The 16,466-nt window shown below is 49.7% G+C and overlaps 1 protein-coding gene across 1 annotated transcript in view; it reads right to left on the bottom strand.

Moving 5' to 3' along the window:
• HMGCS2 (3-hydroxy-3-methylglutaryl-CoA synthase 2) overlaps window positions 1-646 on the bottom strand; it is a 32,620-nt gene extending 31,974 nt beyond the window's left edge. Inside the window, exon 1 of the mRNA XM_037907413.2 lies at window positions 443-646. Within this exon, the coding sequence (XP_037763341.1) occupies window positions 443-555 (113 nt within the window). The 5' untranslated portion in view covers window positions 556-646. The remainder of the gene's footprint in view (window positions 1-442) is intronic.
• Between the last annotated feature and the right edge of the window lie 15,820 nt (window positions 647-16,466).

Raw genomic sequence — 16,466 nt, 5'->3', positions numbered from 1 at the left:
GGGTCTAGTTAGCTGCCACCCTCCCGCTCAGGTCTTCCACCCGTACTGGGTCCCAGCACTCTCCCTCCCCCTGCATACCTGCCTTTGGGATTATGTCCCTCCACTCTGTTATTGTCAAACCCCGGGCCCTTTGTATTACTGCTCTGTCCTCACCCTGCTCACATTCCCTCCTAATGCAGTACCAGCTTTGCACTGCGCTCCCTTCTCCCAGATCTCAGTGTGGCTGTTGTGTCAGACACCCATTCCCTGGCAGTGCCAAAGCCTCCCTCACGCTGGAGTGCAGAGTACAGCAAGTCAGGTCACTCCCCAGCAGAGAGCTATTCAAACACACTCCCAGCTGACTGGGACTGAGCTGCCAGGATTCCCAGAGCGTCCCAGCAGGGGCGAAGGAGAGTGCCCCATGTCCCGACCCTCAGGCCTAGCTCCCCAGTCTGCCCCTCACCTGGCCTGCTGTGCGGCAGCTGTGAGGTGTGCTGGCCGAAGAGGCCACTCCTGCCTCTTCAGCGCTCGCTTCACTTGCAAACAGCGCCTGGTTTGACTGAAGAGGCGGAACATTTTCCCCAGGCTGATGGGCAAGTAGCAGCAGCGAGGTCTCTTCCCCGGCCCCGCCAGCACTTATATAGATTCCCTGCAGCAGGGCCAGGCAAAGTCCCTCCCTGCACTTATCAAGGGAGCGAACTGTGTGTGCTTCACTCATTGCTCAACCAAAGGTCACCGCACACTGGCCAACACGACAAAACAGGAGCACCCTTTCCCCACAGCCCCCAGGCCCTCCTTCACCACTGGCTCCTGCACGGCCTTGCTCCCCTCCTCACCTCCTTTCCCAGCGCTGCATCTCCCTGCAGGGCTTGCCTCATGCCCCGTGAGGCCTGCCTCCACCGCAACTCCCTCGTCACCACCCCTGCCCACCCCACGCTCTGGGAGGAGGGGAGGCTGCTGAAGGTTCCAGTCTGCACCTGTTACCCCCCCAAAAAAAGCTCCCCCAGCACCTGAGAGAGGGTCAAGTACCTCAGGGGATGGGACACACCAGGGAAAGTTGCATGCTCCATGGTGCCCAACTCAAACTCATCCAGCTGAATGTTTGCCAGAGGGGCTCTTTCCCCAGCGTGTTCTCTGGCACGCGGAGAGGTCCAGGGGCAGCGGCTGGGGAACTGTCAGTGGAGAAAGACAAAGCTAGACACTTTTCCAGAAGGAAAAAATCTGTCCAATTTCTCCATCCCGGCTCTGAGAACCAGCTTGTCGAGTCTCCCTAGCCTACAGCTAAGCAGGGGCCTGTTACACAAGGAGGCAGTGCCTGTGTCAATTGGTTGTGTCTGAAACACTGTGGGTCTTCGCATGGAAACAGCCTAAGGTCTCCAGACCCCCTGACAGCTGAGTCATGGTCGCAGCTTGGCACCCCTTTGTACTGTACATGGCACCCTGCCTATGGCCCAACCGCACAGGAGGATTCAGGCTCCTAATTCCTACTGATTCCAATGGGAGTTAGGAACCTGGATCTGGGCCTGTGTCCCCAGCCGAACTGAACCTGTCCCATCCAGGGCCCTGCATGGAGTGTAACTGTGCAGCCACCAAGATGGTCACATCATTCCCGCCTCTTTGGAATTGCTGGTTAAGAGCCTCCTGGTCCTGCACACCAGGCTGGTGTTCTGTGACCTCCCACTCCAGCACCCTCACGCCCTCTGGCTACCCAGGGTCTCCCTGCCCAGGGACTGGCTGAGGTGGGTGGGAGGCAAGGAGGTGTAAGAGATGAGGAGTTGCTTGCTCCAGGGTTCTCCCCTAGAGCCCTCAGGCGGGTGGCCAGCCAGGGGGGCTGGGAAACCCAAGGGGCTATATGTGAAGTGGTAGCTGGGGTGATGTGCAGGGGAGGCAGGTGGCCCTGTGGAGATCCGGCCCTGCAGATGGATAAGGGCTGGCCTGGGACTTAGCCACATTCCTCATTTATTGTCTGTTATAGCAGTGCCCTCCAGCCTCCCGCTGCCCCCTGAGATCAGGGCCCCACTTAGGACATCTGTTTTACGATCCAGCAAGGGAGCACCACCTGCAGGGGGAGAAGGCAACAGATAGGCCAGCAGAGCGCCCCATCTGAGCACTAGCAATCACTGTAAACATGGAGTGACCGGTGCTTATGTCAGGGTGTGTGTGTGATTGTTAAACGACCCCTGTCTATGCTGGGAGGAGGGGAGGGGAGTTGCTTTTAGAATCTTAGCCTGTTTCAATTATTCTGGTTAACGTGCTTCCTCCCTTCCCTCCCCCCGCACCCTTCCAGATCTCTGCCTGGAGCATTTCCAAGGCTTTGGCCCAGGTATGGTCTGCTCTAGAGCTCCTTGAAGTCCAGGCGAGCCTTTCCATTGCCTTACAGGTGCCAGGTCCTCAGGGCAGAGGACTAAGCTCCCCTTTGTACTGCAGTGGGAGCCAGGCCGTAACTGCACTCCCCTGTCATGGTTGTAATTCTAGCTCTCACTGTGCATTAATCTGTAACCACGCTAGCTGCTCTCCCAGGTCTTGTGCCCAGGTGATGACCCTTCCTATCATGGCAGCTTGTCTTCCTGCTATTTCTACGCTTGGGAGCTCCCGAGCCGTCGGCCACTCATCTTCGCTCCCTAGTTGGGGGGTTGGCAGGGAGGGGGCTGTGGGCACATGCAGCATGGGGCAGTGGTGCCCGGCAGGCCAGTCTGTGAGGGAAGACTGCACACCCCCACGGCAGCGCTGACCGGCTCCGGGAGGGGAGGGGTTGTTTTGCTGCTGGGGGTTCTGTTGACAGCAGAGTTCAGGCCAAAGGTCTCCTTTTGACGTCTCACAGTCCCCAGGTGGATGTTTACAACAGGCAGCCTCAGCGCTGGCGTTTCTGAGGGGATGGCTTTGCCACCGGCATGTTTCCTACCTCAGGCTGGTGGCTATAATGCGTTCGCATACACATCTCACAGCTGAAGAAACACGTGATTATGTTTGCAAAGCCAAGCATGCAAAAGTTAGGAAATGCCAGAGTTACGGATACTTGTGCAACCTTAATTCAGCCCCTTTGTGCATATTCATTATGACACGATCTTTAATTACATGACCACATGCCGTCTTCCCCACAGTCAGTAGATGGGCAGTTATTCAGTATTTCCTTATTCTCTCCTCAGGCTTTATTTGCCACATACCATCCAAACCTTGCTCAGACAAAGAATTATTCATTTCCTTCCCGGTGCTCTCCCCACAGCATCTGAGTGCTTCAGAGTCAGCACTGGAGCTATCTTCACAACAGCCCTGTGAAGGGCTGATATTACCCCACTGTACAAAAGGGGAACTGAGGCACAGAGAGAGTAAAGCCAAAATTGTCAAAAGTGGCCACTAATTTTGGGTGCTGACCTTGAAACGCTTTGGGCCTGATTTTCCAAGGGACTAGCTGTTTGAGAGCCCTTTATATGTTCAAAGTGCAACTGCCATTGATGTCATTGAGTGCTCAGCTATTCTGCAAACCTGGCCTCAGGGACCCACACCACTAGAAAGTGAAGAACACACACTGAGTGGACACCTGTGAACATTTTGGTTTAAGTGATTTGTCCAGCACCACACAGGAACTCTGTGGCAGAGGCAGGGATAGACTCCAAATTTCCAGGGCAGCATTCGACTGCCTAACCCATGAAACAACCTGCAACCCCCTGCCTTGTGTGTGACACCCCTGCGAAATTCTGCAACAAATGAGGCAGGAGTGCTGCAGACAACAGCCCCCTTCACGACACAGCCCTGATTCATCCCCAGAGCAGGTCCATGCAGGAACAAGGCAGGGTTTCCTGGAAAAGATAGTATGTGATCCTGTAATTACAGACTGCATCCTTATGCATATGTACAAGAGGTCAAATGGGCAACCCTAATACTGGCATTCCCTGACTTTTGAGTGCTTGGGCTTTGCAACCTTAATAGTTTTTAATGTAGTCTCCTAATTTTAAAAGCCTGAAATTCAAACATGTCAAACCAGACTGACCCCCAGCTTAGGTCGTCAGAGGGGTTCAGCCCTTTGGATCCATACCACAGATTTCTACCACTTGATCTAATGGAGTAATCAGCAGCAGTAGACTGTTATCCTCTCTAGGCATCAGGCAGTATAGGGGAATGACACACACTTTGCCAGGAGTTTCACAGATGTTTGAAAAGTAGTGTAGACACTCAGGGTTCCTGGGTTCAGTTCCAGGTTCTGGAGGGGAGTGTGCTTTAGCGGATAGACTCCCCTGCCCCTATCCTTCCCCACATCTCGCCTTCTGTCCTGCTATCTGCCCCCAACGTTCTCCTGCTCCATCCCTCTGCTCCTGTACTCCCCCTATCTGCCTATGTAGCCCTGAGATGCTGACTCCTCTCTTGGCTCCTATCCAATCCCCTGGCTCCTGCCCCTCTGCCGCCCCACCAGCTCCAGCTTCCCGCTGTTCTCCCCCAACCTTCCAGCCAGTGTCCCCCAGCCCCCTCTGGCTTCTGCAACCTCCTCTCCCCAGGTCATTCCACTCATTTCTCACCCTGCATTCTAAGTGAGACTGCACCCTCCCCATCCTCGCTGCTTTGGCACCAGTAGGGGGAAAGCACTGCACCCAGGAGAGAGTCTCCCTGCTTCCAGTTCTGGTGCTCAGCACGACAGTGGCTCACAGCAGCAATTGCAGAGAAAGTCCTGCTCAGCCCATGCGACCCTGGGCTGGAGCGTGCTCAGTCGCTCTGTGGGGATAGCACCTGCGCAGCCTGGTCACACATAGGAGCTATGAGGGGCTGGAGCACGCTCAGTGCAGATGGAACGATCAGAGACTTCAGCTCCCAAGCGCGAACCAATCTCTGCTGAGCGTGTGACTGAGACCTTGCTGATGTTGGCAACTTGGCCACATTTGGGCGGCTTTTCATGGGAACCCCAGACGGCACCTTCCAGACACACAGGCTACACCCTGCCAAGAAAAATCTCACTACCCATTTGCAGTTAACATGGGCAAAACAACACATTCGCACCTCCTCTACCCCTTGGAAATGGCTGAACCTTCCCCAAACTATTCCGCTCGAGGCAGGCACCTGGCACAGGAAATATCACTTTAAAGTTTGGTAAAGTTACAAGCCACTGAAAACCGAGGGTTATAATGGGAAGTGTTGGGCAAACGAATAGCTAGGCATTGCCGCCTGTGGCACCTAGAATATGGGACCCACTCTTACATTAACACTTCCTGGGGCACACCCGTGCCTGACAAATGGGCTGCGGAGCCTTGAACCTCTAAGTGACCAGTTTGGATCCAGTCAGGAGGGTGGGTGGCTGTGAACTCCAGCTCCCACATCACCAATTCACCGCCATGCTTAGCACTCACTGGCAGACCCAGCAGAGTGGCCAAGAACTGCATGGCCCATGGAGACTGAACTACTCCATTCCCAGGACAGCTGCTCAGACCAGGGACCAGGCCTGCTGGCAGGGCAGCATGTGGGGGATGGATGCTTGCTCTGTAGCTAAATCTCAGCTAGCTCCGCCAGTACAAACCTCCCTGCATGTCCTTGTTTATGCTCAGGAATCAGCACCAGTACCGCTACAGGGATCCCTGACTTGGGGCTAATCTCCTGCCTAGGCAAGGCTGCAGCCACAGAGAGGAATATCAGCATTCCATTCCACAGACTGCTCCTCAGCAAGTGCTAGCAGAGCCACTGAGAAATAAACAGGCTTCACAGCACACACCACTGCACTCCAGTTTCCCGACACAAATCCAAAACTCTAGGCTCACATTGTTATTGGCAGCACAAGAAACCCATTTTCAAAAGACATGCCCCGCTAGAAGGTGGAAGTATTTAGGATTCCTGAATACCACAGCTGTCCAGAGAGCAGATTTTACTGGAACTGAACAAAAGCAGATCAATTCTAGATATCTTACAGTTTGCTCCATTAAATGTGTGGTTCAGGCTCACCTCAAGAAAGTAATGGATTATGGTGCCATTCCTTTTTGCAAAACATTTGTGATATTAAAGATGTCCACAGCTATTGCAGATTGCGGTGTATTGAAAAGTGTGTTAAAATTACAAGCGATCACTTTGGGGTTTCCTGATCATGCTTGCTGGTGAGGGGGATTTGTAGGGAAGCGAGCCACCTGGGTCTTCAGCAGACACTCTGCAAAGATTTCCAGGAAGGGCATGTTCGTAACCCTGTTCGGCGAAAGGACAGCTGCCTGTGAAAGGGTACTGTGACAGGGTTCTGGAAACCACTCCCTCCATCCAGCCCCAGCTGCTAATGTTTCACTTTCCAGCAAACCCGGAGAAATGTTACTTTCACAGGGAGCTGTTTTCCCGAGGTCACAGCTGCAGGCCAGCCCATGAACGTACAAGGGGAAAACACAAGGGCTCACTCTCCCGTCAGTGAGCCAACGAGTTGCCATAGAAACCCAGGCAGGGCTCTGACGAAAGGCCACGCTGGCATGGCCCTGGAACCTTTGAAAGGTTCTTGTCTGGTTTGGAGTACTGCCGAGTTCCCTGAAAGGGAGTGCCCACTTTGCTGCTCACCCTCATGCATGGCCCCTGAGCCTTAGCCCTGGTCTACACTAGGACTTTAGGTCGAATTTAGCAGCATTAAATCGATGTAAACCTGCACCCGTCCACACGATGAAGCCCTTTATTTCGACTTAAAGGGCTCTTAAAATCAATTTCCTTACTCCACCCCTGACAAGTGGATTAGCGCTTAAATCGGCCTTGCCGGCTCGAATTTGGGGTACTGTGGACACAATTCGACAGTATTGGCCTCCGGGAGCTATCCCAGAGTGCTCCATTTTGACCGCTCTGGACAGCACTCTCAACTCAGATGTACGATTGTTTGCCGTTGCTCTGACGCAGGGAGGGGCGACTGAGGACACGGCTTACAGGGTTGGCTTCAGGGAGCTAAAATCAACAAAGGGGGTGGCTTTACATCAAGGAGTATTTCAGGCAGGAGTTCACGGAGGGTTCCAATAAGAAATGGTGCACCTAAGTTATTGTTCTTATTGGAACAAGGAGGTTAGCCTGGCCTCTGATTGATACATGGCTAGATTTACCTCGCTGCACCTTCTCTGTGAGTGACTGCAGTGTGACCTAGAGGAATGAGTCCCCTAGACAGGCGAGGGGGGGAAGCAAATGAGTACAAAACAAATCTGTCTCTTTCTTGTTTTGATCCACTCCATCTATCTTTTACATCTTTGGCTGGCAGCAGACGGTGCAGAAGGACTGCATGCCATCCACATCTCATGGCAGCTGGGCAGAAGATGGTACAGTACGACTGCTAGCAATCCGTATTGCCTGCCTGCTCATCATAAGACGGTTCAATAGGACTGACTGCAGGACTAAAGAGAATGACCTGGTCAAGTCACTCCAGATTTAGTCCCTGCGCCCATGTCTGCCCAGGCGCTCCCAGCCGACGTGGCCAGGAGCACCTCGGACACGACGAGGATGGCTACGGTATTGTACCGTCTGCTGCCAGAAGGCAATGGGTTGCTGCTACTGTGTAGCAATGCCGTACCACGTCTGCCAGCACCCAGGAGACATACGGTGACGGTTACCTGAGCGGGCTCCATGCTTGCCGTGGTATGGCGTCTGCACAGGTAACTCAGGAAAAAAGGCGCGAAACGATTGTCTGCCCTTGCTTTCACGGAGGGAGGGAGGGAGGGAAGGGGGGCCTGACGATATGTACCCAGAACCACCCATGACAATGTTTTAGCCCCATCAGGCATTGGGATCTCAACCCAGAATTCCATGGGCAGCGGAGACTGCGGGAACTGTGGGATAGTTCCCGCAATCCCCAGCCTGGTCAGTTTCCTGATGAACAGATTGCATGCCTCCGTTTGGCTCCTTGTAAAATCTTCACCCCACCTTTAGCCCTTTGCAGGTTGAACGCCATGAATGCCTGAGATCAGACTGGGATCTAACACTGGTAAAGCCAGCCTGATTCACTCCCAAACTCCACAGCCTAGCTGCTCCACAAGGGACTCTCAATTTCAACAGCCAAACTTTCTTTGCAACCCCGTTCGGCGAAAGGACTGTGTGGATTTAACGAAACCAAAACCAAGGAAAGCGGCTTTTGCTTCCTAAGGCAGCAGACCCATTTCATTTCAAAGAGTGCCCTTCAGCCCATGACCCAGCAATTCCAGCCCAGAAGGGGCCTTGCTTGGCATTCATCGTGGCATTCATCGTGGACCTGGCTGCTCATCATGGCTTGGTGCATACTAGGGACAAAGGGTCTCAGGCTTCTGGCCTGGTGCGAGGAGCCAATTCCAAGCTCTGTGGCTGTGCTGGGACAATGCTGGAGAACGTGATAGCAAACGCTTTCAGTAGCTTTTCCTGGGTAAATGCTGCCTGTGAGGCTTCCAGGAACATGTGCCCCGTTTCCAGAGTGACAGGCACAGCAGCACACATCAGCTGACATCTGAACGTGCCTGGCTTCCCATCAGGGGAGGACCAAGGCCAGCACTGTTCCCGGCGTGGTGCAGTAGTCACGGATTGCTTCTTTGGCCAGGCGCACGCCTATAATCAAGCTCTTGTTCACTGGCTGCACCCAGCAATTGTGGGCCCAGCTTCTCCATGGCTGTTGAGATCTTTCAAGTTAAGCCAGGTGGCGAAATGCAACTCTGGGAGCCCTCCATCCCATTTCAACCCAGGTGAGAGACATACTGGGGAAAAGGACATGATGGGAGACACATACACACCTGCATCTGCTCTGAAGGCCCCAGCATTCCTGGGTCACATATGCCACGGGGCTGACTTTTTCACCCTTACAATGACAGCACCAACACAACCATAGCAAAGGAATCTGATGAGGCTACAAAAAAAGGTGATCGGGAATAGTCAACATGGATTCACCAAGGGTAAGTCATGCCTGACCAACCTGATTGCCTTCTATGATGAGATAACTGGCTCTGTGGATATGGGGAAAGCGGTGGATGTGATAGATCTTGACTATAGCTAAGCTTTTGATACGGTCTCCCAAAGTATTCTTGCCAGCAAGTTAAAAAAGTATGGATTGGATGAATGGATTATAAGGTGGACAGAAAGCTGGCTAGATTGTTGGGCTCAATGGGTAATGACCTACGGCTCGATGTCTAGTTGGCAGACGGTATCAAGCAGAGTGCCCCAGGGGTCGGTCCTGGGGCCGATTTTGTTCAACATCTTTATTAATGATCTAGATAATGGGATTAATTGCACCCTCAGCAAGTTTGCAGATGACAATAAGGTGTGGGGAGAGGTAGATACGATGAAGGATAGGGATAGGTCCAGAGTGACCTAGACAAATTGGAGGATTGGGCCAAAAGAAATCTGATGAGGTTCAACAAGGAGAAGTGCAGATTCTACACTTAGGAAGGAAGAATCCCATGCACTGCTACAGGCTGGGGACCGAGTGGCTAAGCAGCAATTCTGTAGAAAAGGACCTGGGGATTACAGTGGACAAGAAGCTGGATATGAGTCAGCAGTGTGCCCTTGTTGACAAGAAGGCTAACGGCATATTGGGCTGCATTAGTAGGAGCGTTGCCAGCAGATTGAGGGAAGTGATTATTCCCCTCGATTCGGCACTGGTGACGCCACACCTGGAGTACTGCATCCAGTTTTGGTCCCCCCACTACAGAAGGGATGTGGACAAATTGGAGAGAGTCCAGCGGAGGGCAACCAAAATGATTAGGGGGCTGGAGCACATGACTTACGAGGAGAGGCTGAAGGAACTTGGGTTATTTAGTCTGCTGACGAGAAGAGCAAGGGGGGATTTGATAGCAGCCTTCAGTTACCTGAAGGAGGGTTCCAAAGAGGATGGAGCTCGGCTGTTCTCAGTGGTGGCAGATGACAGAACAAGGAGCAATGGTCTCAAGTTGCAGTGGGGGAGGTCTAGGTTGGATATTAGGAAACACTATTTCACTAGCAGGGTGGTGAAGCACTGGAATGGATTATCTAGGAAGGTGGTAGAATTTTCATCTTTAGAGGTTTTTAAGGCCCGGTTTGACAAAGCCTTGGCTGGGATGATTTAGTTGAGGTTGGTCCTGCTTTGAGCAGGGGGTTGAACTAGATGACCTCCTGAGGTCTCTTCCAACCCTAATATTCTATGATTCTATGAAAATAGAGAGAACTAGAAAGAGCATGTGCAGTCCCTGCAAGGGTCCCATGGCCCATACCCCACGGGCTTAGACGGAAGCGCTAAGTGTCTGCATGTTGGTGCTGGTGCAACCCAGAGGGTTGATCTGCAGGGTGAGGAGGAACCAGTCTGCGCAGCTCTGAGCCCCGTTGCAATGTAGGTGAGAGGCCACAGAGAAATGTGGGCAAAAGGGCAAGGCCTGAGGGAAAGACTCATTGAAAGCCTTGAAATGAAACTAAGCTGGGGCCTGGAGGGTTCAGGGGATCTGGAAGGCAGGCAGGCTGCTGTAGGCATGGCGTTATGGAATTTCACCCTAGCTCCAGCATGCAGACCCTGGCTTGACTGAAAGCAGGGAGAAAAGGCTGGCGTTAAGGTTTTCCTAGGAATATTGACTGAGTCATGTTGCACCTCTGGAGGATTTTCCAGCCCCCTCTGTCTTGTTACATGCAGTTTAATATATTTCTGTATCTATTCTAGTAGTAGGATTTTATGTTTGTATTTTGTATAATTTAGAATGAAGGATAAAGAATAATAATGTAGCATGTGTTAAATGTATTGGTGTATGATTTGACCATATCCCACCAGCAACCCTTTCTGAAAGCAGAAAGGAATGGCCTAATATGCCATTGGTAGAGATGCATCAGCCAGAATCTGTGTCTGAGCTGATTTCAAGGCAGTGTCAGTCCTTTAAGGGTCACCACTTAGTCGTAGGTTTAGCATTTTCAAATAAATAAAAGAATGCAATGGTTGTTTATCTCTTGCATTGCAATTTGATGTTCCTGTTCAAATGTTCTGTGTAAATCAATTCTGTTTTGTGTGTGAATGAGGAATATGTGTGTTAAGAGATAAGTGTGAAGGCCATCACCAGACCAGATGTTCTAGGGAGGAACCGAAGACAGATGTAAAGGTGCCAGGAGGTTGCAAACGCCCCTATTGAAATGTCAGAGTAGGGCAGATTAACGACTTTAAAGATGAGACAGGCACCTATCAATGGGGACAAGAGAGCTGTGATCAAAACCAGCATGGGGTAACTCCCTGAGAGACTTTATGAAAGAACGAGATAAAGAAAACAAGCACTCATCAAACAACAATTGATTACAGCATGACGGTGCAAAACTCACTGATCCCAGTGAAGGAAAATCACTATATAAACAGGGTACCTTGCCATGAAACTTTGGGTTCATCCTGTCAAGACCTCCCCGGACCATTGTGTCGCGAACAACAGAACCCGGCTCCCTCCTATCCATGCATAGGCGCCAACTCCGTGGGTGCTCCGGGGCTGGAGCACCCACAGGGAAAAATTGGTGGGTGCTCTGCACCCACCGCCGCCTCCTCCCTTGAGTGCGCCGTCCCTGCCTCTCCTCCCAGTGCTTGCCACCACAAAACAGCATCACAAGCTGTGGGAGGGAGAGGGGAGGAGAGGGAAAATGGCACGCTCAGGGAAGGAGGTGGGGAAATGACGGGGCCAGGGCAGGGATTTGGGGAAGGTGTCCAGTAGGGGCAGGGACAGGGCAGAGTTGGGGCGGGGACTTTGGGGAAAGGGTTGGAATGGGGGCAGGGCAGTGGGGGGAGGGGGCGGGGCAGGGGAGAGTTGGGGTGGGGCCGGGGGATATGCGAGTACCCACCAGCGCCAGAAGAAGTTGGTGCCTATGTACCTGTGATCAACCAAGCTGGCCACTAAATTAATCTGGACTCTGGACTGGTAACTATAACATCGACTGGCGGGACTGTATGTGTGTGTAATTGAATACATATGCTAATTGTTGTATCTTCAATAAACGCAGCATATTGCCTTTTCCCCTGAAAAAGATCCTGTGTGCTTCTTATATAAGCATAACATTTTTGGTGGAGAATTGCGAAAGGGGGAAGACATGCACTATGATGGTTGAAAATACTGCTAAAAGGTATACCATATCTATAAAGTGATTGATCATTCTGGTGTGCACACCCCCAGCTGTAGAGGTGCCAGGCAATAGGGGGAGGATTAGAGTCCTCGCTCCGACCTGTCTGTCGGGGAAAACTATATATAAACTGTTTGTACAAACTCTCTAGGTTTATAAACCTCTGGTCGTAGAGAGGGAGGATTAGGTTTCTTTGCTCCTACCCGTCTGTTGGGGAAAAATAGCATAGGTGAATATACCCTCGTTTGTAGCAGGGTCGAGCCCAAAAGGTAGGGGGCTTAGCATTCCCCCCTTCTGCTCTGTCAGGCAGAGTTTTTAGTGGGTATAGACTTTTTGTGTCGTCTAAGTCCCAGCACGAGCACGGGCATGGAAAAGAGATTCATAAAGAAAATATGTTCAAGTAGTATTTTCTATGTGAGACCCAACTCGGAAGGATATAGGAGTTTTGGGCAAATACTTTTTGTGAGACCCTGAACTCTGAAGGATATAGGAGTGTGGACAGATAGTGATAGCACCTGTGTACAAATGTTTAAAAGGAAGCAATCCAAAGGCGATACCTCCAAGGGAGGAGGACAAGGATCACTACCTTTTGTTCAAGAGATTGCTCCTTTTAAACAGATCTTGCTGTGTTAAACCAAACTCTGAAGGATATAGGAGTTTGGGTAGGGTAGGTTTAAGTAATATTGTTGTGATTTTACAATTTTAAGAAAATTGTTTAAGAAAAGGGACGAGGAGGTGCGGGGGCTAGTTGAGGAGCCCACCCTCCTTGCTAAATGGTTAGTGGGACAAAGCTTGTGACCATCGGAAGGGACGGTTCAGCGAGGAAAGCAGGATCGAGCCCAGATAAGCAGGCAGGCAACAGATAAAAAGATTGGAAAACAGGTTGGGAGCCCTGAGGGGCCCAGTGGCAGGAGTAAGTAAGTACAGGCATGAGGATTTCAGATCCCTGGGACAATACTTGGAACTGATGTCTGGGCTGATGGAGGGGTCATTTTGGGAGCTAAGGAAGTGATTTAAGGAACAAGAGCAAGACATTAACTCTGCAGAGGCTGGAGGGAACTGAGCAGTTGAACGTTGTATGTTAAAAAAGAAAAGTGTTATAGGAAGAGAATTCTTGGTTTCTTTGCAGACATTCTGAAGAAAAAATGGGCCGGCCCTTTTCCGAAGAAATGTCTGTAAATAATTCAGGCAAAGAGACAGTCCGATTTAAATAATTTGACTATGGACAATTTAGTCAAATTCACTAAAAGAACATAAGGGGTTTCTATTGAAACTTAATTACCCCCAAATGTATACAAATGTAATCTATGTACAGCTATGTAAAAAATTAAAGCAGTGTAAGAAATGTTAAGCAAAAGAGTATGTATGCATCTCTCTGTGTGTGTATAAATATATTGTGTAAATATGTGAGGTTTTAAGAACTAAATCAACACTCCTGGTTTCTAGCTTTAAAATAAATTGGTTTTGTTTTGTTTTGAAATAATACCACTAAAATCCATTTGAATCTTTCATTCAAGGTTGCAAAACTGAGAAATACTTTTTGCCAGACACAGGTAACCAGTGTTGTTTGGCTTTGGCATTTAGCATTTAACCCTTAAGGTACCTTAATGCTTTATAATGTTAAATATCTTTTTAAAGACCAAAGTCATGGCTGCAGCAGGGCAGTCAAAACCAGAAGAATGGGAAGAAATTCTGGATTTGTTTTTTGGTAATGAAATAGCAGATAAGAGCTGAAGTAAAAGAATACAAAATTTAAAAAGACAGTGTCCCTTTGGAACAACAGCAAGGGTGAGGTGCACACAAAAAAAGCAATGTTAGAAACACTGAGCCTTAAGGTGGCTCTGAGTAATCAGACTGTCACTTTAATAAAGGTACATAAAAACTCTGTGAGCACAAAAGAAACAGTTACACCTTATGTAAAAATTGATATGGCTAATATAATATTATGGAAGTTGAACTATGAAAGGAATGTGCACTTTTCCCAGGACATGTGCAGTGTATATTGTAGAAGGGGTAAAATAAATGCAAACAAAATATGCTACTTAATTAAAATCCTCTTAGGGCTCCAAAGGGAGCCACAATAGGTTGTGTTTTCTTTTTCAGATCGCTGTGTGTTTTGGAAGCAGGAGTTGAAAGTGGAAAGAAATCAAAACTCTGGTGGAAGCTGATTGTGTCCCCTTTAAGACAGAGTCTCTGAGCTGCTGATGGCTTTAGATCCAAAAGCAAGCCAGAAAGCACCTGTGTTGATGCAAATTAACTAACTGAGAGAATTGCCCATAAAGGGCAGCACAAAGGAGCAGCAGATAAAGGACATACCTGCTCAGCAAACAAAGTACCTGAAACCAAAAGGCTCAAATTACGATCCTCCAAAGGAAGGTGGAAAAAGGAGTCAAACCTAAAAATAAGAGAGGGACAGGTTAACCCTAAGTGTGTGTATATACACACACACACACACACACACACTTTGTGTATGCAGTGCTAAAATCTGAAGACAGGTACAAAAGGGGTCTGTTTATCTGCATGACACTCCTACCTTTTAATTCACCAAAAACCCAAGGCTATAATTAAATTTAAAAGCCTATGCAAAGATTTCAAGAGGACATTGAACACACTGGCTTCAAAAACAAATTGTCTAAATAAAAGGCATGGTATAACAAGATACTTTTAATAGATTTCTTGTTAATATTAAACATTAGTAAGCATAATACTATTACACAGGCACCACATCTGACATACACCTGCCAGGCAGGCATGCTAACATTGCTACAAAACCCTGCACTTTTGCATCCTTTCCATTGAATATGCTGTTGCCACTGCACAGTTAAAAGGTGACAGGGCTGCCTGGAAACCCATATCTGAACCCCATACACACCATTTGGCTGAGTTCATCTTCACAGCTCAGCCCCATCTCCAGCACAATCACAGATCGTTGGGAGGGGGAAGGGGTTGCTCACAAGTAAAGTGTTATACCTTCGTTCCAGTTATACTTCAGTGAATGGGGTTAGGGACACAGGGTTTCCCACACTGTCCCCTGCCAACCAATAGCAGCAGTGGTTTACTGCAAAGCAGGATTAGCAACACATTGGTTTCTGCTGTGAGGTTGTCAATTATCTGTTTGCAAGTCATGTGCTATTCAGCCACTAGAGCCCTATGCACTGTAGAGTTTCAAGCAGGACATGGTTCTTGGTAAACAAAAGGAAACAAAGCAGGAACTCAAGCTGTGTGGAAGCCTCTTTGTTTGCAGCTGTAGTAATTTTCCTCTAACTTCATCCCATATAAGGTGGGGCCTTGTCCACAGATAAAAGTTGTACTACTTTAACTATAGTGTGGACTCAGGCTATGTCTATGCTACAGACCTTTTGCCACCTTACCTCTGTCAGCTTAGCTATGTTGGCATAGCCCCCAGCATCAGTACAGCCTTCACCGCCAGGAGTTTTTCTGATGATGTGCATCTGAAGAAGTGGGGTTTTTACCTACGAAAGCTTATGCTCAAATAAATCTGTTGGTCTTTAAGGTGCCACCGGACTCCTTGTTGTTTTTTTGGATACAGACTAACACGGCTACCTCCTGATATCTGATGATGTAGGAACCCTCCTGCCACGAACGATGTTAGCTATGTTTATAGAAGCACTCTTTTGCTGACATAGCTCCATCTACACTGGGGCTTTTGCCAGCATAACTGTGTTACTAAGGGATGTGTTTTTTCACCCCCTGACTGTCACAGAGTCCCTGGGCGATGCTCTGGAACTGCTCCCTATGAAGCCAGTCAGGACTCTGGGGAAGTCTCCTTTCTGTGAGCAGACTGTCTTCAGGACACACAGCTCACACAACTTCCACCTTCCTGGTCAGCATCCTCTGCCCCTCCGTGCGCTTCCTACAGCAAGTCCGCCCAGGCGGGCTCCTGGGGAAGCCAGAGGGTCCTGCACTCCAACTTCGCAGTCAGACTTGACTCTCAGCCAGCCAATAAAACAGAAGGTTTATTAGACGACAGGAACACGGTCTAAAACAGAGCTTGTAGGTGCAGAGAGCAGGACCCCTCAGATGGGTCCATTTTGGGGGGCAGTGAGCTGGGCTTTGTCCCTTTCCTGGGCCAGGAGATCACCTGATTCCTTTGTTCTCCAACCCTTTAGCTACCACCTTGCAGGGGGGAAGGGCCAGGCCATCAGTTGCCAGGAAACCGGGTGTCGGCCATTTTCTGTGTCCAGACCCCTGCACACACCTGCCCTCTAGGGCTCTGCAACAATCATACACCCTTATCCCACCACCTAGATACTTAAGAACTGCATAGGGGAAACTGAGGCACCCCCACAATATTCAGAGGAAACATTAAGAACAGTCCCGCTTCGTCACACTGACCAACAGAGCTATGCCAGTACCAGTTTTACAGTGTAGCCCAAGCTTCAGTTATATCAGTATACGGGTGCTTTATAGCAGTATAGCTATTCCTTTATAGAAAAGCAAATGAGCCAGCATGGCATAAATGTGTCCACATTAGGGCT

Source organism: Chelonia mydas, chromosome 8, assembly GCF_015237465.2.
Source record: "Chelonia mydas isolate rCheMyd1 chromosome 8, rCheMyd1.pri.v2, whole genome shotgun sequence".
In the NCBI taxonomy this organism is placed as follows: domain Eukaryota; kingdom Metazoa; phylum Chordata; order Testudines; family Cheloniidae; genus Chelonia; species Chelonia mydas.
The sequence above is the reverse complement of the archived record's forward strand: the minus strand, read 5'-3'. Positions and strand labels throughout refer to the sequence as shown.